The sequence below is a fragment of the Pygoscelis adeliae genome, unplaced genomic scaffold (genome assembly GCF_000699105.1).
Source record: "Pygoscelis adeliae isolate BGI_AS28 unplaced genomic scaffold, ASM69910v1 Scaffold38, whole genome shotgun sequence".
Lineage (NCBI taxonomy): Eukaryota > Metazoa > Chordata > Aves > Sphenisciformes > Spheniscidae > Pygoscelis > Pygoscelis adeliae.
In genome coordinates this window covers 5901504-5929054 of record NW_008825614.1, presented here as the reverse complement: position 1 = coordinate 5929054, position 27551 = coordinate 5901504, and the positions used below count along the sequence as shown (strand labels likewise).

At 36.7% G+C, this 27551-nt stretch overlaps 1 protein-coding gene across 2 annotated transcripts in view; it reads left to right on the top strand.

Annotated features, from left to right (window-relative positions):
- Positions 1–10895: 10895 nt before the first annotated feature.
- AEBP2 (AE binding protein 2) overlaps positions 10896–27551 on the top strand; it is a 34810-nt gene continuing 18154 nt past the window's right edge. The window contains exons 1-3 of one of the 2 annotated variants that reach the window (XM_009332842.1): positions 10896–11101; positions 14301–14408; positions 22929–23115. In XM_009332842.1, coding sequence (XP_009331117.1) covers positions 10910–11101; positions 14301–14408; positions 22929–23115 — 487 coding nt within the window. In that variant the 5' untranslated portion in view covers positions 10896–10909. The remainder of the gene's footprint in view (positions 11102–14300; positions 14409–22928; positions 23116–27551) is intronic. The other variant, XM_009332843.1, reaches the window with a different exon arrangement.

Genomic DNA, 27551 nt, shown 5'->3' with positions numbered 1-27551 from the left:
TATGACCTTTCTATTATGAATTGAGTCAATTACTTTGCTGCTTTCTCTGCTTTTGATGCCTGGTTAATACTTGAAGTAGCAACCATTCACTGAGGTATAAATAGGCAAAGCTGCTACTTCATAGAATGCTGTCCTATCGATGTATTTTTATTCTCTACTAAGTTGAACCTAACACGAGGGTAACTGAAACTGGATTTCTTCTGTGCTTCTCTTAAGCTGTGCTAGTAAACATACGGTTTTATCAGTAAAGATTAAAAATTATGAACCACTTGTTGCTGTTCCCTAACTTTCCAAGGAGATTATCAAGTTGAAGAGAATGTGGTTCCCAGAAATGAAAGTCAGTTTTATTTTTATCTTTAAGGCAGAACCACTTACGGTTTCTTGATTTGTGTAATCCTTTTGCATATGTAGTCTTTGTGCTGTCATATCACAAGGCACGCACGTTTAACCTGCTCTGCTCTCCCATTGCTCTTCTGATATTTTGCCATTCCATTTTTCTTTGTTACCTGTTTTCTGTATGCTACAAATCTGGTGATAACCTGGGTTTGTGTTATGTAAATATTATGAGCCCAAATATTCTAGGGCTAACAATCTAAATAATCAAAGTAAGGGATCCGGGAGAGTGGAAACAGCTCTAGAGAGGTGGTGATTCATAACACATTTTCTCAGTCTTGTTTTGTTTCCTGTGCATGTTTGTTATTTTAAGTTCCTTTGATTTCTCTATCTTGAAGAGCTTTTCTATCTTCCCCTGGTTTTATATTACCGGTCTGAAGTGTTTGCAGTGTTGCTCCCTTTTCTGGGTATTTATACCTAATCTAGACGTAGCTTTACTCTAAAATAAGCTGCTGCTTCAAAAAGAATTTCAAAACAAGTTTTTTACTGTTATCACTTGTCACGCTGTATAAAATTCTCTCCCTTGACTGTTTTATTTTCCACTGTGTTGATTTCTTAGTAGTCATATAACTATAGATATTCAATAAAGAATTTTGCTGACTTGTTTTTAAGATTGATTTATAAATACTTTGAGTCTTGTTCATTTTGAGAAGTTTTTGTTAGAATAACTTAATCTGTGTAAAGCATAGGTTTGATTTCCAAAAAAATGCCTAAGTGATTGAGAAGCACAAGTGCTTCCATGTGAGCGGGTGCCCTCTTAAATCATGCAGTCCTGGAAATCATGGTCTTTTTCCTTTATCTAGAAATTGCCTTAATGTTGCTTTTACTTAGTTAAAGGTATCAAGATACCTGAAAGCACTTCTGGAAAATGCTAGACCACCAAACACTCCTATTTTCCTTTTCTATCCCTCTTAACTTTTTAGTATTCTCTCTCTTACTTGCTAGGTTAATCCTCCCTCACTTTCACAAAGTAACTTTGCTGACATATGCAATTTTTGCCTATCCTATTTTTTTTCTCCATTGCCTCTGAAGAGCCATGGGGTCACTTGTGTTGTCCGATATCAGGGGTCTTTGTGGACAGGAGCTGCAAGAGCAGATGTGAACAGAAGGTACTGCCTTTAAAACACAGTGGTAGACTTTCACTTCATGTAGTTCTGGCTTATTGTTTTGATCCAGGTATTCTAATTTCTTGTTGCCACATGAATTATCTTTCTCTTTGGCAGCTGTTTAGTGCTCTGCAATCCGTTCTTGTTCTGTTTTTGTTTTGGTGGTGGTTATTCTGCATATGCTATTTTTTTTCTTACTGGTGGTAGATTTTCCTGAATTCAGAAACTGATCATTATCAGTCATGAAATTATTTTGGATACTTTCTATTTAAATTAAAGACAAATGGTTTTCTCAGGAAAATCATAAAAAATCCCCCTTAGAAATGTGGGTAGCTGAAGTTATTTTCTGTCTACTTTGAAGATTCTCTCTGGATTACTTGCTGCTTAGATGAAAAGAAACTGTAGGAGCTCTATGTGGCATTTCCATGCCACAATCAAACTACATCCATTAAAATAAGGCAGACTGACTTGCTTGTGGAACATAAATGTTTGATTTGGGGAATTAAATTGATAAATCATGGAAATTTAGTAGTAGGAGTATTTCTGTTACCCGTGTGGATGCATCATAAAATACCAAATTCACCAAAGATGGGGAGAGGGACAAAAAAATCAGGCAAATGTTAAACTTCTCTACTTTGTTGCTGGCTCATAGTGGTTGCTCATGTTTTGTGAACTCTTCATTTTTCTTCGGATCTGTTTTAATCTCACTTTTAAATTGGCATGATCGTTTGGAGAGCATAAAGCAAAGATTAATTTTAATCTGCTTGGACACCTGTGTATAGTTGCCTTGAGCACTGCATTTTATCGCATACTGATACCCTGATGCAGATGTTCTGATAGTAACTTCATAAAGAAGTTGGCATTAAATTTTGTGTAATATTCATTGAAGGTTAGCAAAAGTTAAATCTTAATACAAAAACATATGAACTTATGATTCGTCTTCTGCTTTCATTTAGGAGCCAATGTAGCAATTTCTGTTATTAATCAGTTGTATCAAGTTCAGTTGTACCATTGAAATTGTTAGCTCCTAGAAACGACGTTTGTCCTACTTCAGTTTTTAACAGTCTTGGTCTGCAGTTCATATTGCTGGGTGGAATGTAAAAAAGTAAGTTAATCATGTGATGCTTCTTGGAGAAGGTACAATGGCTCCCATGTTGGGAAGTAATGGGGATTTTATGAAAAAGATAAATAAAATTCCTGGAGGAGCTTTCTATCAATGATGGGAGCTCAGGATTGATGATCATTTTCAAGCTTTGTGAGGATTTATCTTCACTTGATCATTGATTGCATTAGGAAATAGTGAGTGTAAATCCCTTTGAATTTGGTGGCCTCAAAAAACTGTAAAACTGCTAGGTAGTCTGTTGTTTTTGTGGAACTAGTCCATTGGCCAGAGCTGTACACCAGAGTTTTCCACCCATTGTCTTGGAAAGGAATAGACAATAGAGTAATGGGGAAACTCATGGAGTTTTTGTTTTCACTCTTGACACTTCCTAGTGAAATGAAAATAATGAGGTGCTGGGGTATGTCACTAGGCATGTCATTTTTTTTTTTTTCCTTTCAATTTTTGTTCTGTTTTGACTTAGCATTTGTAATTGAATGATAGCAATTGATGCTGTTTGTTTTCTTTTGGGATTAGTACCTAGATGTGATTTGGTCTTCCATGTTGTAAAAACTTTTCTGTTGTATTATAGGTTTTAACCCTTGAAGCCGCTGTAAGAAATGACTGTCATTCAGTGTTTCCATTATTCTGAGTTTTTATCTGAGCGTTGTAGTTCAGCTTTCCTTCTTAAGCTTCCCTCATATGGATTGGAACAATGTAGCTGAAGCTCCATGCGGAAATGACAGGGTATTTCACTGACTAGTACAAGCTAAAGAAACTAGCAGGGTATTTTTTTTAATGCTTAAAATATTCACCTACTTCCAGTGAGGTTTGTATATTTGGATTCTTGAACGTTAATTATGCTTTTCATCTAGTCAGAGGCAATCTTCTGTGGATTTGATGCTTTATAACTGGATTATCACTGTGTACTTTAGAAGAAACTGTTTCTGAAGATTCCTCACTTGCATTAGTGTAATGTGCAGCTTGATGGCTACTCAATGGTGTTGGTTTTAGCGACCCTGCAGTGTGTGTTCACTGAAATCTCTGCTCATTTTTAATTTGATGTGTTACAAGATGAGGTTATTTATTATAGGATCTGTCATAGTCTTTTCCCTTGGTGTTAGCTGAAATCAGCTGGGTCCTTTGCTTACCTACTGAACATCTGGGGACTGGAAGCTAAGCGTTCTCGGTGGAGGTACTGTAACTCTGAAATGAGCTCCTGTTGATCTGACTGAAGTAGTGCTTGTTGACCCTCAAGGGCATGGTATAAGGCCCATCTGTTAGGTCTGAATTTTGCCTGAGGGAAGGTTACTTCAGTTAAGGTCTAGAGGGAGTATGTTTAGCAGACATTAAAAGTATAATAGCAAATTGATTGGGCTTTTGTGCATGTGTTCGGTGCCTGGCTCTACTATTGCTTCAAGTGGACAGTTGCTAATGGGGGTTCATGGAAAGAAAAAATGAAATTATGCTGTTCTTCTTTAGTTTTTGTTGATAATTCCTTCTAGACTCCTACTGTCTGTTGTTCTGAAAGATTAACAAAAAAAGGGAAAGAAAAAATTTTGGGCGTTCTATTCATTAAATTCAATGGAAGGGATTACTTGTAGTAGTGACGAAATGGATGTCCTTGGAGAGCCAAGCGTGTGTCAGGAATGGTGTGCGATACACCATTTTCTTTAATGCATTAAATCACAGGCTCGTTATATTTTCATTTGCATTTAACTGTATACAACAATTAGTGCCCAAATGTGCACGTGGTAAATTATGCGGTTTGAAATTTTTGCCTTTTATATTGGGAACAACTTGGAGATTTTTTCCTTTATAGAAAATATTCATATTTACATGACTCCATCAATGGCTTAATTTTGCTCAGATCCTTAAAGGAAAAGAATAATTCGGGACTTAAAATGCTTGAAGAACTTTTTTTGTTCTCTGTAAAGTGAAAATGACTTGCAACTTCTTATACGTTTTTAGCTATTATCTTTTGTTTCAGTTTCAGGATTATTTTTGAATACAGTTTGGACTGGATTTAACCAGCTAGACGCATTTGGTTCACGTGCACATGTGGACTGCACAGGTACTTTTAACATGAAAGTGATGCTAAAAATAGCTTTATCATCTTGATTATGAAGATGTATTATTTCTAGCTACAGGTAAAGTAGGTACAGGTAAAAATAAGACCTGAAACAATGCCTCTGAGGTAATGATTCCTCTATTTGATCTTGCATTAATGTTGTTGCTTAATGAACACACTTTAAGTCAGTATTGTTTCAAAGCTGTTGATCTCTCTTGGTAGAGGGAAAAATTGTAGGAGGAGGGGAAAAAGGTCTGACTCTTCCGAGAGGATTCTGTGTTTTCAGTTCTACCTTGCTGTGTTTGGAAGGTACTGCTTGCCAGTGTTTGCAGACTTGGTAAAATGAGGTGTGGGTTTAGTAAGGTATTTTAGAAGAGCATTCAGTTCTTGCCTCCAGAGCTGTGATTTTTACTTCAAGTTGATTCTGGTGCTTGGATTAGGATGAAAGTAGGGGTAACATAAGCTTGAAGACTATGTTGTGCTTGCTGTAACAGTTTTAAATTTTAGTAATTAGTCGGTCTTTTGAATGGTGCTTCTTAAAAACAGCTATTGTGTATGCAGGCTCTCTCCAGCAGTGACTGTTTTTGATGCTCTATTGTTTGGGATGACCCCTGAGTTGAACTCTCTGAAACTCAAATGTCTAATGTTCTTCATCAGGCTATGGTCTATAGATCCATTACAATGGAGCTGGAGCCTGCTTACAGCTTGGGAGCAAACCCAGACCTGTCTGTCACTAGCAATAGGGGAATGCCACAAGTGCTTAAGTTCTACTCATGTCATTCTGCTTTGATAGTGGCAGTCAGGATTTAAACAGATCTCCCGTCTGGGGAAAAAGGGCTTAGAAAAAGGCAGAAAAACTTGCTTTAACTTATTTAACTAAAAATTTGTTTCAATGTCTTTGTTTTGTTACCAGTAGTTTGCCAGAATGTCTATGTTTTCCTTAGTTTGTTCTGTTTTCTCCTCTTTGATACATGCTATTACTTTCCCACTTACAGGCTTTGTGGATTTCAGATGAGAAAGCAGAAGGATGTAATTTCCATTACTGCCTTCCCTTTGTTAAGGAACTCTTCCTTCTCTTGGATCACCCCAAGCAGATAGAAAGTCAGATTGGATTGAAAAGCCCCATTCATAGATTGAAAGATATTCAGACACTATTTCAGTAGTCCAGCCGTTCTTGGACTGAGTTGATGTGCTTCCACTCTTTTGGTCAGGAAAAGACTGACGTGGACTAGATGGTGGAGTGTGTGCACGCCTTACCCACTTGTATGTCCTGCTTTCACACCCTTTCTGAAATCCTAAGAAACAAAAAAGTTGGTGAATCAGCAGGTCTAACAAAAACATTGTTGCAGTTAAGTCATCGCAGACTTAGCAGCAGCCACAGCTCTTGACTATAAAACTTCCCATCATCTTTCTGCTTCACCTTGAAGTGGCAGGTCAAGGGCAAGAGACCTCCCAAGTCAGTGTCTTCTCTGATGCTATGTATACTACAAACTTTTCTCTGAAAAGCTTCCTGATATTTTCTCGGTGTATGGAAGACTAGAGAAAACATACACATGCTTGAGCTGTGCAGGGCACTATGACAGAGAGGAGGAAGGGTGTTGCTGGTCTTTCACGGATTCTCTTCACATCCTTTATCTCTTTCCTGGGTGACCCAGACCTCGCTAAGTGAGAAAGACGGAAACTAATTCTAGGCTCTCAGTACTATGAGGCACCTGATCACCTGAAATATGTTGGTTCTGAAGGCACAGAAGAGAAAACAAACAAACAAAAAAATCATTTTACAGTTTTATTTAATGGGTTATTTCTAGAGAAGGAATGTGTCAGGGCAGCAAGTTTCTTGCGCTTTGGCAGAGCCTATCAAGAGAACCATCAGAAAACAGTGATCTCTTGTTGTGTGACTCCAGGCCATTTTCGTTTTTTGTTCTATAAGCAGTTTAGCTATTTCTCTAGTAGGTCCTGTTACAGCAATATTCATCTGTACTCTTTAGTGTCTTACACAAAGTTCTTCAAACTAGAAGAAAGGAAGGTGTTCCCTCTTAAATAAAATACTGATCTGTTATCACTTACCTGGATTTAAGTTACATTTTTTTCCCCATTTTTAGACTGTATCTTGAATAGATTTTAGAATCATATTCCAATGTAGCACTTCATCCTCAATTTCCAAGAAATTCTATATGCTCCTACTTGGTTTAAGTGCTATGGGTAACCTTTTTTTATTCCAGTTCCTCTGATACTACATTTTGGTATTGTGTATGCAACTCTAATCTGTTAGCCCTTAGCAAACACTTAGGCTATTAGAACCAAACCAAGCAAACATTTAAACTATGACTAAATTGGCTTTTTAAGTGTTACTGGTTTCTCATGTCATTAATAACCCTACTTAGCAGAATATCTTTTGCTGGATCAGTATTACTAGTTGACTTCTACATATTTTTCTCCAAAAACCAAGAGTAATTTCTACAGGTAGGATAGCATATAAAAGAAAAAAAAGCCTAAGTATTTGTATTCCTTAGGCTGTAAAATTGGAGACCTGTGATTTTGTATCATAAGGTGGTCTAGGTATGTTGCATTGCATTTGCAATATGAAATAAACTCTCGTGCTGCAGGCTTGTCAATTTGAGGTTTTTTATCTCTGCTTAGAGAAATTAGCCAGATTGCATGCCTATGAACCAGAGAAACCACACACACGATGCATGAGTGCGCACTTCTGCCCCCTCCCCCCTTCCTTTCACAGAACTTTTTCTGGGTTATGTGTTCTCATTGCTTTCCTGCTTAAGACCAGGCTGTAAAACCAGGGAACCCTTGAGAGAACTATGCTAAAGACCCCTTCATAGTCCATCCTTGTGGTCACCAGCACCAACTCTTCTTAGTCAGAAGTTTGTTTACGCCTATTTGTGGCATTTTTGAGAATGGTACTAATGCTGTCAGTGGATGTAGAAACTCAGACTGACCGTAAATAGCTTGGAAGTTCGAGCTCCTACTTAAAGTACTGTACTTTGGTACCTTTCAACTGTGACAAAGTTAGGGTTACTTACCCATGTGAAATGGTCTGAGGCAGCTATTGCATGAGTTCTGTATCTGCAGTGCTTTGCCATCCTTGATTAAGCAGCTTCCTGTTGGAACCACTGATCTAACATTACTGTATGCGACAGAAGTGGTCAGGCTATGTGCCATGTTGTATGCATTCAAACCTACTTCTAAGTACTGATTTTGAGAAAACTGTATTTGGATAACTCAAACTCAGGTGTGTGTGGCGTCACTTTTAGTAATTTATTCAACTTTCCTATCATCCTGTTGGTAAACTTTGCTTTCATAACACAGTTTTACAGATTTTACTTCTGGGGATCATTTTTGGCTTAGGCATCACCTAAGGCAGGAGGGAATGTCAGTCCCCTAGTTGCATCTATTGTGCGCCTGGCACGGTGGAAAAATGGGGATTGCTTGCAACATATTTTGCACTTAAAACTTCTGACAATTTCCTAGAGGGATCCTAAACTACTGTCACCAGTAGTTGTAGTTAGTGGCTGTTAATGCTGTTGGGACTGGTAGCTTCAGCTCAGTGCTAGTTGCATTTTCTTGGAAGTTTTTGGTGAATATAAGGTAAGCTTTTTGGGAAAGGCAGCAATATGGAAACAGATTCAAAACTATATAGGCTTCTATTTTCTCCCTTTATTTGCTAGTTGCAGATTGTGAGCTTGTATATCATGAAAGCAACCAAGACTACTTTGGGGGGGAAAGGGGTAGGTGGGGAGGGATCATGGAAAGCTGTGTGTATTCAGGGTATAGAAAAGGGAATAAAATAAAAATAGTGGGCACATGGAAAAATGCTGTGTAGCAGCAAAGAGCCCGTATGACTTTCATGAGTAGAAGCCATGCCTTGTACATCGTTAGATCGTTTTTGAAATTGGGAGGGGAAAAAAAAAAGCATGTGGCATTTGTATGGTGTTTAGGAAGTATGTATTTGATATACTTTTATTAAAGCAAAAAAAAACCATTGAGAAGGTCTCTAAAACTTTCTTTTTAACTTGGAAAACAAAGGCCTAAGAATAATTGGTCAGTTTTAATAACAGGAGGAGACTAACGGGTTGGAAGAAGATTTTTAAGGGATCTGCGCTTGGGATATGGTAGTCAGCATTTTCATAAATGTTACCTTGCTGGTATCTCTCAGATCAGAATTTGCTCACGAAAACAGATTACTTGGGGTAGTTAAAACTAAAGCTTAACTGGAGAGCATTGCTAAAGGTAATCTGTTATTTTGACTAAGGCAAGACATTTTATATTGATAAATGCAGTGGAATCCACATGGCGGGTGGGGGGTAGAAATCTAAACAAGATGGATACCTATGATGATTTCAAAATCTGTCACAGGAAAAAACCGCTAGCACAGTAGTGATTAAAAAAAGATACAGATAACATAAGAAATTGCTAGTAAAGGCTTTTAGAGCAAAAGGGCAAACATGCTAATGGTATCTTCAGATTTTGAATAATGGTGTAGCTTTTGTTTTATCCATCTCAAAATGTGTAATAGAACAATACTGGGTATGTAAACAGTGATGGTCAAAAATATGGAAAAGCACCTATACCTTTAAAAGCAGAGCGCTTTAGCATAGTAATTATGTGCAAGAGGTGGGGGAGAAAAGGGATATGATAAAAGTTAGAAAATCATAAATATTATGTAGAGCTGAATAGGATATGATTATTTTCTTTCTTTAAAGTAATGTAATTAGTGTTTTTTCCTTGCATTTTGCTCAGAAGAATATGTAAAGACACCTATGTAAAAATTACTGCTGCATACTGGGCTCTATTAGCAAAATACAGCTGGTCAATAGGTGTTTCTTCACCTCTACTTGGAACCATTAAGACTATGTCTGCATTACTGTGTCCAGTTTGGGACTCATCCCAGATATTGACATACTGGAGAAGATCTGGTGGAGGGTCTCCAAGATGGTTAGAAGGCTGAAGCAAATGCTGTACATGGAGAGGCTGAGAGATTTGGCTTCTTCAGTTTTAGGATAAGAAGGGCAGGGTTATTGCTGTTTTCAGTGATCTGATAGGGAGGTTTAGCAAAGGAGGAGCCAGAGTCATCTCAACCCTACAGCTGCCAAGGATGAGAGGCAACAGACAGAAGTTGCAACACTGGAAATTCTGATGAGATGTTGGGAAATCTTCCCCCTCCTCCACAACGAGGTTAATCAGACATTGGGAAAATTGTTCAGAAGGGTAGCAGAAACTCCAGCCTTTGAAAACACCCGTTAATATCGCAACTGGACAAGACCACAAGCAATCTGATCTCACTTGCTCCTGTTTGAGCAGGGGATTTGACCAGCTGATCTTCTGAGGTCCTTTCAAAGATGAGCTGTTCTGTAATGCTGTGGCTTTGTGGAAGACAAAAACATAAAGGTCCTAAAAGGCAGTTAAAAGGTTCACAAGGTAAAAAAAGGTACATCAGTAGCTAGTTAATGTTTATCCAGGAAGAAGATCCATCTATCTCCATACTTCTTGCTTATATATGGAAAGAGCACACTCTGCAATTTTTTTTCTGGTCCAGTTTGATACTTGGCTCTGTATCTGCCAAGACACAGAGCAGAATGGCTGATGAAAATGACCCCTGCTGGCTATGTATTCCCACTGCTGCTGCTGGCTTCTCTGAAAAGTTTTTAAAAAAATAAAAAGCATTAGTTTAGACTGTACATGTGATGGACACCATGCTGGGGCAAGTGTGGGAGTACCTTAAACCTTCTACAGAACTTCACTGCTGTGTTCTTTTTAAGGATCTAGTGTTAGCGGTGGATGCTGGGCCAGATACATCTCTGGTCATACCCAGCATGCCCTTTTTTTTTTTTCCCTTTTCTTTTTTTCCTTTTCCTTTTCTTATCTCCTGGGAAATAAAAATAATGAATGGCTGTTTAAGGTAGCTTAAAAATGAGTTAATCACATGAGAGTTAATTTTCTGACAAGTCAGTGAATGGGAGAATTTTCCATGCCTCTCTTTTGTTGCCAGTGTCCAGAAGAAGTTATACGGTCGAGTAATAGTAGCTATTTCCTGCCTGTACATTTGTTATAGTTAAGGTGATGAACCACAACAAATAGTAAGTCTGTGTAAGATTTTCTTTTCAACCTGTCTAAATATATCTGAAACAAAACCCCAGAGAGCTATGATTTTTATTTGTTCTGTTAACATGCAACAAATGCGAACTTTCTCTTTTTTTTTTTTTGTCTTACAGCATAAGCAGCACTATTATGGATGTAGACAGCACAATTTCCAGTGGCCGTTCAACTCCTGTTATGATGAATGGACAAGGAGTTCCTGCCTCCTCTGCAAAAAGCATTGCTTATAACTGTTGTTGGGACCATTGCCATGCTTGCTTCAGCTCCAGCCCGGATTTGGCAGATCACATTCGCTCCATACATGTGGATGGTCAACGAGGAGGGGTTGGTGTCACTTTTTGTTTTCTCCCTCTTTCTTAGTTGCCAATATTTTACTCTTTAATAACAGTAGCAAATCTTACGTTTTAAAGTATCAGTTCTGTAGCCAGTGACAACTAAGGTTGGGCCTTCAGCAGTCTGGTATTAGGCATTCACCTGTGTCTTTTGCATAGTTCACTTGATTTGGTATTCTGTGTTTTTAACTGAATGCCTAACTTCAAGAATATAGTAAGTTCTTTTTGATAAATTATTTTAAGCTATCAGGTTTTTGATAGATGTGCTAACTTCTCAACATTCTGAAGCTTTTGGTATATCTTTAAGTGCTTATATTTGGAATTCATTTTCTTAAAACTATTAGTGTACATGTTACTGCATGTGAACTAAGGTGAAGTCATATCTTGATTATTTTTATGAATGGAGTATCATTAGAGGTAAAATATATAAAAGATGTATAATAGGGAAGTTGTAAGACTCATTGACTTGAGAGTACAAAGTCTTACCAAAACAGCTCTGTCTGTAGTACTGATGGCAAGTATACCTTCAATATAACTGCATCTAGTTTGTTTGTTTGTTTGTTTTTAAATTGAGGTACATGCATAATCATGTATATTTCAGTCTAATCCCTGGTCAAATGATGCAATTTCCATTGGTCTCACAATTTTAATGTTTCAAAACATCTTCCAGTAGTGTAATTTCAACTCTGTACTTAACTACCCGCCCCTCCACAACCTCCCAAATTACCTTTGCCTGGAATATGTCATGTAAACTACTTTTACATCAAACACAAGCAATCTGCCTGCCTTTGGCACCGTATGTTGCAGCTCTCTAATTTCTTGGAGAGCTAATACCAAATCTTAACCGAGAATAGCCATTATCTTTTGACTTTTTGTCCTGTCACTTCACCAGAAGTAGAATGTTAGGCCATTACACTTTATCTTGAGTGAATAAAAGCCTTAAATAAAATGCTAATTTGCATTACCTTAAATAATTTATTATGTAATTGTGTCACTGAGACAGCTGTGACTCAGGTTGTATTTAGCTAATGTTTTTTGGTATGATTGAGCTTTCAGCTTCATATTTGGTGACTTTTTTCATTCCAAGCTCTAAGCAGAATCATCCATCCAGTGAGCTGGCTTTTTAGCCACCCATGAGATGATTTCTGTAGTTCATAAGTTTATAGAAGTGTTATGTGAATCCTGGATGAAACAATGAAATGGATGACGTGTATCGGTATCCTGTGGGCTTTCATGTAACTGCATCTCCGGGCATCTTTGTTATCCCATCCATGATCCCTTTTCATTCCTTAAAAATGGACTGGAAGATTTTTCAGGGTTTTTTTTTTATTGTATTTCTGTTCACTTACATTCCATGTGACATGATTTGTGGATATTTTTATTTAGAAAATGTTAGACTGTATTTGTCTTTCTGAAAGAGGAGCTTGTTGGATGCACCAGGTGTCTAATAACTGTTGCATTCAGTTCACACTTTTTATTCCCCTACTGGAGTTGGTTTATTTTTTGAAAAGTTCTTCAACTTGATGTTATGGAAGGGGACCGATCCTGGCTGTTTCGTTTCAAGGATTTGTCTGCCACCTGCTGGCGAGGTGTTTTAAGTGGTGTTAGAAATTGTATTGTGGTTTTGATTTGATTTTGGATATTACTCAACTACAATGGCTATAAATTTGAGGAAAAGTGGGATTAGTACCTGCTTATTGAGAACTTCAAAGTAATGTGATAAGCATCCTTGTATGGTAAAATGTGTATTTTCAAGCTAACACTGAGATAATGGCTCCAAGCCAAACCAGATAGATCCATGAAAAGCCCAGGAAAGTTGTGACAAAATAGTTTTACCTCCCAAAAATTTTTTTCAGAAATATTTTGGATTCAGCCTTTTGACAAGGGTTCCCAAGAAGCCTTGCCTGGACTTCTGTTGGGTTGTTGTAAAACGAAGTGCTTGTTTTTTGGAGGGTCTGCATTTCCACAATCTGTGACTTCATAGTAGTACTCCTTTGGGTGCCCTGCAGTCTGCAGTTGCTGATGGGACAGTTACAGAGCTGTTCCAGAGACAGGAATCTCAGAAATTCCAATTCTGTGGCTTCAGGGGGATCTCAAAACTGAGGAGCAGCAGACATCAAAGGTTTAGGGAGTTGGGCCTTATGTGTCAGTAGATCTGGATCAGTCATACAGATGTGCAGGGTTTTCCAGCTTTGTATTAGTAAGCTGGGTTATCTATATATTATACAGCAAGTACATAGCACTCCTGTGGGTGTTCTTTTGTTTTGAAAATACAGTCTTTTGAAGATTGAGTTTTTTAATCTCCAAAAGAGAAGAAGAAACTAAAATCCAATTAGTTTCCTGCAGTTCGGAAACCTGTACTATGGACAGTGCTATTCCTGGGGACTGTATTTTGCTGCTACAAATCAGGGCTATACCTCCCTTCACACACAGACCTGATGAAATTCTAATGAAAGGCAAGTTCGTTGAGCTTTTTTATTCACTCAGTTATAGATAGACACAATGAGAGGAGAGAGAAAAGCAGCATGAGTAAGTTCTACTCCCCTTAATGCACTGTTGTGCATGTGACTGATCTGTACACTGGAATCACAAAACACGCATAAACTTTGAATCCTATGAGAAATTGTAACTTTCTTCATCAGGAATTGAGTATAAGGCCCTAACTAGAAGTATCCAGTATTCCATAATATAAAACTCTGGTATCTAAACAACTTTATTGTAATTAAGAATTTTTACTTTTTCGTGCTCAAAGACAAAAATTATTACTTGCTTATGAGAGTAAATTATTTTATTTCCATATCTGCTACCCAGAAAGTGTAAATTTGTCACTTAAATGAAAAATATATAATATTTGTTATATATATAATATATAATAATATCCGGTGGATACAGATATTGAGCGCAAACACAAACTCTTTACAGTGGATGCTGTGGCTCTCAATTGTGTTTATCTGCAAGAGCATCTGTTTTTTGATATTTTATTTCCAGTGACCTGCTTTTTTGACACTTGTGGTTGTAGTTTATTTTTTTCTTGGTGAGATACGAGAAGCGTCTTGCAAAATAAATGGTTATTGTTCAAAATTCTTTGACGTACTTTGTATTTTGAAAACAGGCTTCTTTGCTAATCTGATTTTTTTTTTTTTACTGTTTTCTTTAACTTGTGTAAACTTACCACATTTTTACTCTATCAGGTGTTTGTTTGCTTGTGGAAAGGTTGCAAAGTATATAATACACCTTCAACAAGTCAAAGTTGGTTGCAGAGGCATATGCTGACACACAGTGGGGACAAACCTTTCAAGGTAAGGTTCATTGTAAGATATATCATCCCTTATTTTAATAGTGATCCTATTTATTTTTCCTGATAGATTATATTTAATTGAAAAATGCCATCACAGGAGGATTTCTTAAAAACTACCCAGTGAGCTGAGCCTTCGTCTTTGCAATAATTGTGCCCAAAGGTCCTGTTCTGTTGTGAAAACAGGTGAAGATACCGTTATTGCTTCTCTATCCCTGTTTCTTTTAATCTATAAATGGTAGGGGAGTCTAAAACTAAATAGTGCTGAAGTTCAGTTTTTCTGTGCGTTTTCCAGTTGAGCTGCTTACACTGTAACAGTGAGATATTTTGCCTCATGCTTTACACTTCCACATTAAACTTTCATGCCTGGTGGTGCACATTCTGTGCTTGAGTAAGAGCTGGTTTTGTTAACAAAATTCAGTTGAAACACAGTCAGTGACTATTTATGGTTAACCTCTCTGAGAATAATAAGGAAGTCAGGAATGCAGGACCGTTGAGCTGACTGTATTTCCTGCATAGTATTTTCTAACTTTCTCTTTCTTTCTCCCCCTAATCTGTACCTGCAATTCTAGGTATAGTAGTGTTTATCATTCCCATATCCACCAATCCGTTATTAATGAGTTGCTTCATCCTCTTATGGATACAGTTGGGGCAGTTCATAGCTGTCAGTCCTGGATCACTTGATGGTAAGTCCCACCCACACTACTTCAGACTGAAGTTCTCCTTCCATGTAGGATATGAAAATGAATTAGGGGTTTTTATTAGTTCAGGTAGCATTTTATGCCTTCCTCCCCTCCCATCCCCAACCCCACCAAGTTTTAGTCACTGTTTCTCTACTTCCCTCTCCTCTCTTTCTTCTCAGGTAATATCTTCTGCTTTTTTTAATTATTTTAAGGCAGTTTTATTACTAAAAAATACTTTTCTGTTACAGTGATGTCTTCGAAGTTACTTCTCCTGCCCAGCTTATAACAGTAGTTGTGACAGAAAACAAAACTAAACTCAAAACCTAGAGAGTAAAAATAGTGCGTCGCAGGTGAAAAAGTTTTTTAATAAAGGTTAGACTTTTTTCCATACTGAACTGTGTGGTTTAGTCTGAAAATTTCTGACTGAGTGAATAACAACAGGAAATTTGCTCTTGAGTTTATCATACCCTTTGTTCAAAGGAATAAGGTTAGCATGCTCTTGGAAGCATAGCATAAGGATCATAGATCCCTGAAAGTTTGCAGAGATTATTGTTCTAGCAGTTGATCTAATCTTAAGTGTTAATCCCTGAATAAAATAAAATTTAAAAAACAGTCATCAGAGGAAACTTGTACCTTAGGTCTTCTCATATTGGTATTAAACATTTTATATACCTTAAAGTATAATGGCAAGCTTTGGTCTTGAAGGGGAGTCTTTCAGTAGGGTAATTTGTATACTTATTTGGTCTAGATCAAAGAAACTCAATTTTATAGACATTAGGTTTAAAAGAGGTGGGCATAGCTCAGAAATATCAGTAGCACTTTTGAGTCTGTCGGAGTTACGTAGCAAAGTCCGTAAAAGTTGGTATCCCAGTTTTTTGGCTAAGCTGGTTAGAGCTAGAGCCCTAAAATTTAAAACAATTAGTTCTGATAATAATCATCTTGTGTTAAATATGTGTTGTTTCACCAGCTGATTTTCTGTGCTTTCTGATCATACTAAGGGAAAGAACAAAACACAGGCTAGGATTGCAGTAGTTAATCATCATGGCTCAATGTGTGTCGCTTCAGCATTTTTTTCCTACTGTTGTCTTCAGTCCTTCTGTTTGTTTTTTATCTCTGTATTTCTCAATCTGTTCCTGGGGGCTTTGAATGGAGGATAATTGTGGTCTGAGTAGAATTTTGTAATGTCTTTTGTTTCCCTGTCGTTTATGCTGAATATAGGCTTCAGGGCTCACATGAGGTAGCCAAGTATGTAAGTGTCTGTGATAGTAGTCTATTAATTAACTAGCCCCCTTTCCTCGCTTCTTTTCTTTTACAAGCTTTTGAAATCTACTGTGATACAAAAACACTTAAAGTGTTGAATATTAGTCTTCATCGGTCCAAGAACAGCCATTGCTAATTGTTTTATGGCAGTCATTCAAAAATGGAGCAAATGTTTCCGTTCGGTGCATTTAGCTGTTCTTATAAATCTTAATTGCTCACCTTTTAGGAAGAGACAAATTTTTTCAAGTCAGAGTTGGATTAAGGACCTCTTGTTCTTGATGATTACTGCAGACAAAATACCTCCCAAAACCTAAATTACAAATGAAATTTCTGTTGCCTCATGAGAATACGCTTGAGTTCTAGCATAAAAGAAGGAATCTGTCATTTTAGAGAACTTGCTGAAAATACCTAGTCATTCAGTGTTTTAGTTTTAAAAAAAAAAAAAAAAGTCAGGATTTCTGAGGAAAGCCGTAAAAGGCAGTAATGGAAATAATATAGCTGTATGCTGTTGTCTGGAGAACTGCTGTTCATGACGTTTTTAAGAAAAGCAAAGAACGTTAGCTAGGAAAGTGACAATTAAAAGCATGGAAAATTTACTTTTGTAAAGGTAAAAGAACACTATAATCATTTAATGAACAGAGGAGAGAAATATATGGCAGGTTGCTATATTCCTATACTTCTAGTCAAAATAAGAAACAAAAGTATTTTCTTAAATTGGAAGGCAGTTGGGGACTGTCTCAGGCATAAAGCTCTCCTTTGCATTAAAACTAATCTGTTGAAGGATATGTCCCTGTCCTGTCACCCTTTTGCTTGCAGGTGGCCTCATTTTATGTAGTTGCCCATTTTGGGTTTAATTTTCTATTTTGGTGATGCACATGATGTTGTCCTTTGATTAAAAGCTGTATCTGGCTGTAAATGAGCTGCTGTGCTTTCATGTTAAAAGGTCTTTGTGGGTTTACCTGCCGTTTGCATGCGTTCATATAAACTATGTGACTGTGTAGTTCATTTGTCACAGAAATGAACCCACTTCTAAATTACAAAGGCAAAATGTTTCATATTTTCATAAGTTTCTCCTGTTTTTTCTGTTTGTGTGGTTTAGTGTGCCCCCCTCAGCATTAATATTGCAAGACCTCTGTCACAGAAGAGGTAAATTTCCTTATGAATACCTATTTTTGAGACCTTTGTTACGCTAGCTCCATTTTTATATAGGGCGATTTCCTGGTAGTGTATGTCCAGCTCATAAGGAGGAGACATTTTATATCTGAGTCATCTGCTGAACTAAGGAGAAAAAAAAAAGATACCCAAGATCTTTGGGCAGAATTTAGGAGCTCAGTTCCCCTTTAGTCATCAGATTGCTTTTCTGTTCATTTCCTCCCCTTTTTTCTAAGTTTTTAATACTGATGGCCTTGGATTTCATGTGGAACACATGGATGAATTTTTTGCTTGTTTTTTTGAGGCCATTATCGCTAAGTTTTGTTATTGATAAAGCATCTTTTCCTAGGGCACCCACCAATCCCTCCACCAAAGAAAAAGTGTCCATTAAATGAGACATAGTTACCATTCATTGCCGGCTAGTTCTCAGTCTGTAGTCAAATATTATTTCTGCAGAGCAGCATGCTTTTCCAACCCTACTTTTGGTAAGCACTGTTGCTTAGATTTGTCTTTCTTGTCACGAGGAACAAACAAACAAACTGGTCTTCCAGAACGTGTTTCTGGTTGAGAACTTGCAGCCTTCTTTGGCCCACTGTTAGGTATTTTTGAAGTTATGCTACTGCTCTTAGTACCTGAAGTTAGTTGCTCTTGTACTGCTGGAAGTTTTCTTCTTGTTTATTGCAGTCTGATTCTAGCCATCCTTTCATCTTTTTTTTTTTTTTGGTCATTGTAGACATTCATTTAATATAGGTATTCTCAGAGCATGTAGTTGTTTCTCTGAAGACATTTGGTATGTTCATGTTTGTGTATGATTTTTACATCCAGAGTTGAGAAAGGAAAAACTAAACGTTACTCTCTTTTAGTTCTGTTATTACAAAATTTTTGCAGCTTTTTAGAAACTGGTGGCGGAATGTTGTGGAGTATCATCAACATGTAGTGGTGGTCCTGTCGAGGGTTCAGCAACTTAAAAACTTCCAGGCTTTCAGAACATGTAGACAGGTGGATCCAGAGGAATAATCTGCCGAGTTAGAAGACTGATGCCGGTAACGGTCTTTGGCAAGCTGAGAAAGAATTTCTTCATTCAGTTTATCTTTCTTGTCCTAAACTTGGCTGTTACAAATAATAAGTGTTTGAATAGTTAACGTGCTGTGACAACCTGCATTTTCCAGCATGGTTCTGGTACTCAAATTAATCGAAGTACTACTCGCCATGCATTGGTGCTGTATAAGGCATTGAAAGTTACTTGAAGATATATCAAATGAACTCTTAAAATGTAGTCTAGGTGACCAAATAGAAGATGTTAGGCACAATGAAAGGACAAATGGTAGAGTGAGCACAAAACAGTGGGAGATTTTAGGCAAAATAATTGCATATAGCAATTTTATGTAAATATAAGACTGCATGTGGGTATGCTATCAACTGCTTTCACATACTGATTCCAGTGGGTATGCTCTTAATGTTTAAGATCAGTCATGAAAGGTTTGCTCATGTGGGGTAAATGCTTTCAACAACAACAAATGACAGTACACAGGTTCATTGGAGGCTTTCATCCTTTGTTTAAAAGGGGGGAAGAAAATAATAATAAAAATGAAATTTGGTGCTTATTCTATACCTGTAACTTCCAGAATTCATTAAGGGGTGACTGCATTTGGTATGACTCTCAGTAGAGTAACACTTGCTGAAATCTAGAAAACACAGCCAAGCAGCTTCAGTCCTCATTGGGAATTCATGTCTGTTACTCTCTTGGCAGAATATCTTCTATCCATTACAGTATTGCAGATGCAGATAGAAAATGTAAAGGCATTCTGCCTGAACACTTAGATGATGAGACAATAAGAAGGTTTATCCAGATGTCTAAAATATTACTGTTAAATATATTGGAAAAATTACACATTGACTATTCTAAAAAGGATATTTGGTCATTTTGAATTTAATAGGAAAAAAGTATTTATATCTATAAAAATATAGATATTTTTATCCTTTTGTTAAAGTCACTGCTCATTACTGCCCATTAATAATGGTGGGTATGGGTACACTGGAGAAATTAAACTTACTACATGTTGACTTATTTTCTCTTGAAGTAACATATCCACCAATCCGGACCCAATCTATCATACTTAAAATTGAATGCAAAATTCTGAGATTTAGGTTTTGGGGGAAAAAATGAAGAGATTGGTTTAAAGTTGTGCATAATAGTTGAGTCTGATTTATTAGAAGCCCTCTAGATCTGTATAATTATCTGGTGGGAAGCTGATTTGGTGTGACTTACCGTCCAGAGATCCTGAAGTGACAGCCTGAACTGCTCCTTTATCTTTGGAGAGAAGAGACTTTACCCATTAGTAACGGATTGCTGGATATATTATTTTAGAGAAAAAAAAGAAAAAGAACAGGTAAGATTTTTCTGCTCTTCTACTATTTCCTGTCTACTACAAAGGCATTCTGTGTCATCTTTGATATATCAGCTGTTGATTATTTGATGACATGATCAGGTAGTCTCAAACTACATGATATCTGAATGTAATGATTTCTGCAAGTATTTCATACTGTGGCTGCAGGCTATAAATAGGCTTTCTGGAAAAAGATAATTTCTAGTTGCAAGTTGCATATATTGAAGACTTAAGGATGCTGGTTTGGGGCTTTTGAAAGTAAAACAGGTAGAGCAAGAAAAGTAAGTGGTAGCTTCTGTAGATAATCTGTATAGAATATCTGTGATTGTTTTCTTTGTACACGACTAGAGAAAAGTCAAGTTATGACATTGTGAGTCAAACCGCAGTTTGTCATAAAACAATGTTTCCCATCTGACAAGAAATACAATTAAGTCTTACGAACTTGTGTTTTAAAAAGTTTTAGGAATGTGCCTGACACAAAGTTTGTGTTGTTTTCAGAAGGTATTGCCTTTTGATATTATACTCCAGTGATCTTGGAATATGGTAATGCATGCACTGTACCAAGACTTTAGGTTATTTTTGACCTCTAGTGGGCATTGGTAAGACTGAAATTTTAATTTCTCAGTGTGATTGAACTTCAGGGTATGGGGGGTTTTTTGCACTCTTTTTTTTTTTTTTCTGTCAGTGTTTGTAGGGTCAGAAAGAGCTAGAGGCTGAAGTCAGGGGCACCTTAATGAAAGTTAAACCTAAGTTTAGATTTAGTTGCTTCGTTTAGTTTCATGAAACTGCTTTTATGAGTGAGACAGCTATTTCAAGGACTTAAAAACTGAAGAATAAAGAATTGTTTGAACTAGTGCACGCATGTATTTTACCTGTATCTGTTGTTTGTGAGTTTGATCATCTTTAATATTAATCAAGGTCAGGTTGGTTGGGGCTTTGAGCAACCTCATCTAGTAGATGATGTCCCTGCCCACGGTAGGGGCGGTGGAACTGGATGATTTTTAAAGGTCCCTTCCAACCGAAATCATTCCGTGACTCTGTAAGTGTAAATTTTAATCTTCAGTATTGATTTGAAGTAATAACTATTGCATTGAGGTTACCATAGTGTAAATGAGATCAGGATCTTGAGTGTTTTGAATTTCATAGATGTGCTGGGATTTCTTACATTGTAAGTCACTACAATGTAAGTATACAATATTGCTTACAATATTGCTATTGTTTGAACATGGGAAATTATAGGGCAAGGTAAAAAGGCGTAGGTAGGTTTTTGGTAAAAATCTTCACATTTCTTAAGATGCCTATTAGTGGGGGAGACAGGAGGAACAAATACAGTGTGAAGGATTCTAAAGCTTATTGTCAGGGAATTACATGTTTGTAGCTAGCTCAGTACTTAGAAGAGGTTAGGGAAAGTTTTCTAAGTTGTGGTGCCCCCCCCCCCCCCCCCCCCTTAAAAAAACAAACACAAAAGGCAAATAAAAATGTGAAAAATGTCCTCCTATTTTTTGTCTTTTACTGTCTTGAAATATATACCTATTTTTAGTCTTATAGCAAGTATTAAGTCCTTGGGGATAACACAGGTTTTCCTTTTCATGGACAATATATTGTTTTATGATGATCATGGAAAACCATTTGCTAGGTCTGAAGCAGAAATAGACTTTTCAATTCTGCAGCCACAGTTGGAAAACAACACAGTTGGGTTTTAAGGACAAAACATGCTGAGTGGGGTTCTACTGCTGTTTTCTTGTCTTTCAAGCAAATGTGCAGGCTTGGGGCAGATTACTGTAAGAGCTTGCAAATTCATCCTTAGTCTTCAGAGAAAACCTAGCACTATGTACATAGTTGCAGCATTACTTATTCCCGAACTGCTGTTGGAGCTGCCTCATCAGTTTGCTGTGAAGGGAAGTGCTAGAGAAGAGAGGTGCAGATGAAAGAGCTGAGAAAGAGGGGGAGGAGTAGAACAGATGTGGAAGAAGGAGAACTTTCCAGTGGTTTAAAGTGGTTTCTTGCTGCTGGCTGACCAACTCATTTGCCCTACTACTATTCTCTGGATCAGAAGAAAAATTGATCATGTAGATACACAATTTATTGCAGCCAATGATGGAATGCATATCTTAAAATCACTTTTCTATTACCCTTGTAAGCTCAGAGCTCAAGAGAAAAGGTTTGTGCCTCTGTCCCCAACAGTATAATTTAAATACTTATTTTGCAAATCAAATAATTGTAAAAATAAACTGAACACTTATAAAAATCCCAATAATTATTGTAGCCAGTACTAGCTTAGTTGCATGTATCTTGTGATTTCTGTGTTTCTGCTTAATTGGACCTTTTCTTATTTTTCTTAGAAAGAGAGGCCATTTTCTTTAAATAAGAACTAACTTAAATACTTCTGAAGTAATAGTAGCATCCCAAAACAAATATTGTATAAATAATTGTTAATACAGCTTTCAAGTTACTGAAGTTAAAGTTTTAGACAGAACTGTAAGATAACTATTTATTGACTTTGTATAGCATTTACAAAAAGTGTTAAGCTCTTTCAAATTTAATGTGGGTAAGGATGTATTTTTTTTTTTTACTTCTGCCTCGTCACAAGAAAGGAGGATGTTAGAGAACGTTACTGTTATCAAATGCAGAAGATAGGAGAGCTGTTGAGAAATACAGAATAACAGTGCAGTATTTTGAAAGACAAGGGGATGTTGGTCTGTAAAGGGGAAACTTCTTCAGAAGCATTTATTTTCTGTGGGAAGAGTTTCAGTGCATTATTTGAGATTGGTTTTATGCTATACAATATTATAGAATATAATATAGCATAGAAAAAGATTATTATACCATGGACTAATTATTGGGAGTTATAAAGTTCAGATAGAAATTTCTTTCAGATTATGTTTCTGTTTTTCTTTTTAAGAATTGCATGGTCATTAAGAATTTGTCTTCCTTTTAGTGTGTTGGAGGTTGAGCCAGAAAAGTCAAACTGAAAGATCTGTCAAGCTCCTGTGAATGAGTGCTATATAGCACGCTGACACAGTTCTGTTTTTTTCTCCTTAGTGTGTAGTTGGTGGGTGCAATGCCAGCTTTGCATCTCAGGGAGGACTTGCCCGTCATGTGCCCACACATTTCAGCCAGCAGAACTCTTCAAAAGTTGCCAACCAGCCAAAGGCCAAAGAGGAATCTCCATCTAAAGCTGGAATGAATAAAAGAAGAAAGTTAAAGAACAAGAGACGACGATCATTACGTAAGTATTTCCAGAAGTAGTTGTTCTTGAAAGTTTTGTCTTAGGAAGTTTCTCTTCAATGTGGATGTTTCTCTGCAGATGTGGGTCTGGTAGGGTTGGTCATCTTTAGTGTTAGAGTGTTGGCATTCCTTGTCATGGGAGTAAAACAATTCCAGATTCTGTTTGTGTTCCTTTTTAGGGTAAAGGACCTATGTGTTCAGTAGAAAAGGTCAGTTTTCTGTGAGCAACAGTTCGAGTTTACAATTTAAAGATGCTTTTTGTTTTAGAGTTTTTGTTTACTTACTATGTTACTGTTGGAAAATGTTCTGTTTAGTGATGATGAGATCTGAAGTTCAGTACTGCAGACAGAGATTGCAGATTCATATAAATTAGAGATAAATGCATATTATATAAGCTCTCTTTCAAGCACAACATTTCATTAGCTTAATGACAGTTTTATGAACATAACCAAGATCTACTTTTGGGCAGATTTGAACTGCTATGTTTTTTTAATCTTTCTCCGCACAGCTGATGTTCATTAAACTTATATGAACCAATGTTCTGAGAAGTGTGATTTATCATTTGAAGTGAGAGTTGTTTCCTCTAGCAAATAATAATCACTTATCCAGTACCTTTTCTAGTCCGTTTTGATCCAATTGTTTGATTCCCGAGTTGTCCTAGCATCAGACTAATAACCATGTCAAATTTATTTAGAGATTCCAATGTACTGAAATGGTTAGGAAAGACTAGGCAATTGTTAAAAAATTTAACTTTGTTTTATGATTGCTTTGGATGCAAATCTCCAGTACAGAACTGATAATTTACTAATTTTAAACTGTTACTGTGACTGTTGCATTTTAGAGTAGAGGCATGTAAAAACCCATTTAGATTTTTTTTTTTTCCTGCTAGTATGTCAACAGCTGAAGAAAAAACTTCCATTAATTTTTACCTGTGGTGTAAAGTCAACCTTACAGTATTGGAGAGAAGTGGACCTGTTATATCTCATACTGTCCACAGAAACGGAGCACTGGTCATAAGCAGGCAATTATTTCAGTTCTGTCTCCTGGCTGGCAGTAGGATTTTAGCGGTGGTGTGCCGGAGAACTTGTGTTACTTTGCTGGGTCAGCAATTATAGTCTTATTTTTCCAGAACTCTTCTGTGGCAGAACACTTCACTGTATTGATCTTTCTGTTCTTGTGAAGAAATACAGTTACCAGTTACTCAAATGGTACTGCAACAATGGATGCACATACTAGTGGTCTTAAGTGATTACTCTGTATCACGATTGTGATTATTCTTAATACCTCACCTGTGTGTAAGGAACTGAAATTTATGAAGCAGTGGTTATGTTTCTGCCTTGAACGCAAAGAAGTCTGTCCTGGAAAGTTACAGTCTCACCTGAAATTCTGAAAAGAGTATTTCCTGTGTGTGTCTTACACACACACACGCACACAACTATGCAGTTCAGTGCTAGAAGAGCCACTGTTATCTTTAGTTATGGTGATTTTTTTTTTTGCTTTTGCTTTTTTTTTTAAATGCTTGGGTATTCTTAAAATATATGTGAGCAAATTATATCATTAGACACATCTTAAAAGTGTAAACTTGAATTCCTCTAATTTTCACACTGATTCAACACTCAAAGAAGGTAGAAAGCTATTTTTGTTCTTTTCAGAATTTGACTTTCAAAGAGCTTTCCCTTTCACTCTAGCAATCTATGTAAATGAGAAAGTTCAAGAAGGGAAGACTGATCAATGAAGGGTTATATGGTCACTTTGCAGTATCCTTTTAGTTCATCTTAGATGTAATGAAAGAGACTTAGTTGAAATAGTTGCATGTTCCTAAAGGATTACCTTGATTCGTTGACTGTGTTACTCAAACAAAATATAGATGTCTGAGACTTGTCACTTCAAAATTTTCACTTGCAGAGGTTCCTGAGTTGTATCTTGGCTTGTGTCTCCATATTGATTTTGTTAGGTGGCTGATTTAATGCATCTTAATTCACTTTTCCCCTCATTATATGCAGAAGTAGTTTTTCAGGTTGGCATTTTATTAGTAATTGATGAACATTATTGACTTACAAGTTTCAAACCAGAGCTTCGCAGTTAACTTCAAATTACCTGCTAAGATGTTCTAGTCGTAATAAGAATTTACTGCAGAATTCTTGAATGAATCTGTGGCAAAAAACGTAAGTAGGAAATATGGGTATGTTAAAGACCAAAATGTAGTACTTCAGTGGTCTGCTGTCTTGATCAAGTGTTGCGCAGGAAGAAAAATGACAGCTGCTTGAGCAATTTTTTATTTTCTTGCCTCTTGAGACAAATGCAATGCTGGCTTGTAGAGTTTTGCCTTAAGGCAAAAATCATCTCCAACTGAGTTGGGAACTGATGACTGTAATGTATTTCTCTAGAGGGTATGTGACCCAGAAATGTATCCGAAGTTGATGGCATTTTCTGAAAATGCTATGTAGTGGTAGCTTTTCTTTAAACCTTTGTGTGGATTATTGTTAATTAGGTGAGCTTGACAAAGGGCTGATACAATTTTGCTTGTCTTTCTGTTTCTTAGCTTAGTTTTAGTTAGAGTGAAGTGTGCAAGTTTGTATATTTTGTCTTTACAAGAAAAAGGGAAAGGGGCAAGGGCCCTCATCTAAGAAGCCAAAGTAACAAAATAACAGCATTAAGTATTTTCAGTCTACAGTATATAAAACTAGGAACATAGATTTATATTTAGGTATTTTAAAAGTGTCCAAAAGAAGACGTGTTGAACATACGTACCAGGTTCTCTGCAAGTTGGGTTACAAGAAGTTATGACAAATGGGTGTAAAGCAAAATGCTATTTGATAGTGTACGATCTGTTTAAATCACTCACATAGTCATTTGAAAAAAATTAGTTTTGCATCACAAAACAATTTTTCTCCTGAATAAATGTTGTCAACATGTTCTTTGTACCTCCTCATGGTTTGATTAGACCCTGGCTTTTTTTGTAAGCTGTAAGTGGCTTACTAAATATTTATTGGCAGTTGATTGCTAATACATGCTGCTATTGAAGCATCCTCGTGTATAAATTCTTAACGGTTTAAATACAGCGAATCAATAAATTTGCTTCCTCCATATAGACCTGTGGTTTATGTCTGAAGGTTAACAGCCTTCTGAGAGACATTAATGCATAAATAAAAAAGGAGACCTTACTGTGGTTTTATACGTGACAAGAACATTATCTTCTAACTTAGACTATAAAGAGATTTTTGTTACTTGATATATTTTTTTCTTTCTTAACATCTTGCCATTCTTAAACTGTTTTGCATTTCTTTTTTCCTGGCTGTAAACAGTATGTGTTAAGTTTGGAAATTAGTACTTTCATGATGAAAGCATGTTTTACTATAGACCACCCTTATAGCTGGTTACATTAGTGGTGCTGTAGAGACAATCTGATTTGTCATATAAATTTTGATGTTGCAGTATAATTCAGGATTACAGTCAGTAGCTTTCTTTCTCTTCTGGATAGCCTTAAACACATTCACTGCTCCATGTAGTCTGTCATTTAGAAGTATAGAGCTAAACATATTGAAAGTGTATATCTCTAAAATAGGTCATTGTATTGCTATTCTGAAGCTACCGCAAAGAATTTTGCAGAACCTAAGATTATACTTACAATATTGTCACTTGCTTTTCCAATAGCAAAGATGACACTACAGTTAACAAGCATGATAATTGAGTTCACTGGAGAAATGTAAGCGAGATAAGGAAACTTACTGTTGATGGAGTTTACAGTAAGAATATTAGTTACATAAGACTTGGAATGTCATTTAGTAGGCAACTGGTATGAAGATTTTAATTTATTTGACTTAAGTAATTGATGTGTACTTGGAACTTGTATTAAGCAGGAAGGGAGACACCTTACTCTGAAAATAATTTTGAGGGAGTGGATTTAAGATGCATAGAAGATACAACATTAACAATCAATAAGGCGTGACGTAAATAAAACTATTCATATGCCTTTGACAAATTGTGCCCTTTCTTCTGCATCTGTTGAATGTTGTCCAGTGGTAAATCCTGAAGAAATTTGCTGTATGAAACCAAAAGCAAAAATTTGGGGTTGTCTTTTCCTTTTGACCCTTTCTTCCTTCCTCCTTCATATTTATTTATAAAATATTTATATACTTGCATCACTGACCACCTGCAGCATGAGCTGTGGTTCTGTTACCACTTACAGCGAGAAAACATTTCAGTGAGATGATTGCCTAATTGGCAATATCTAGCTGAGTGAGATAGAGTAAGGACAGAACATAATGTACAGATGAATGCTTAACAACAATTAGTACTAGGAGTGTAGCAAATACTGGTTTTAAGTGGAATTTCTAGTTTCTTTTGAAATAATGGATAGATAATCGTGGTGGTTTAACCTCAGCCAGCAACTGAGCACGACACAGCTGCTCGCTCACTCTACCCCCCAACCCCGGT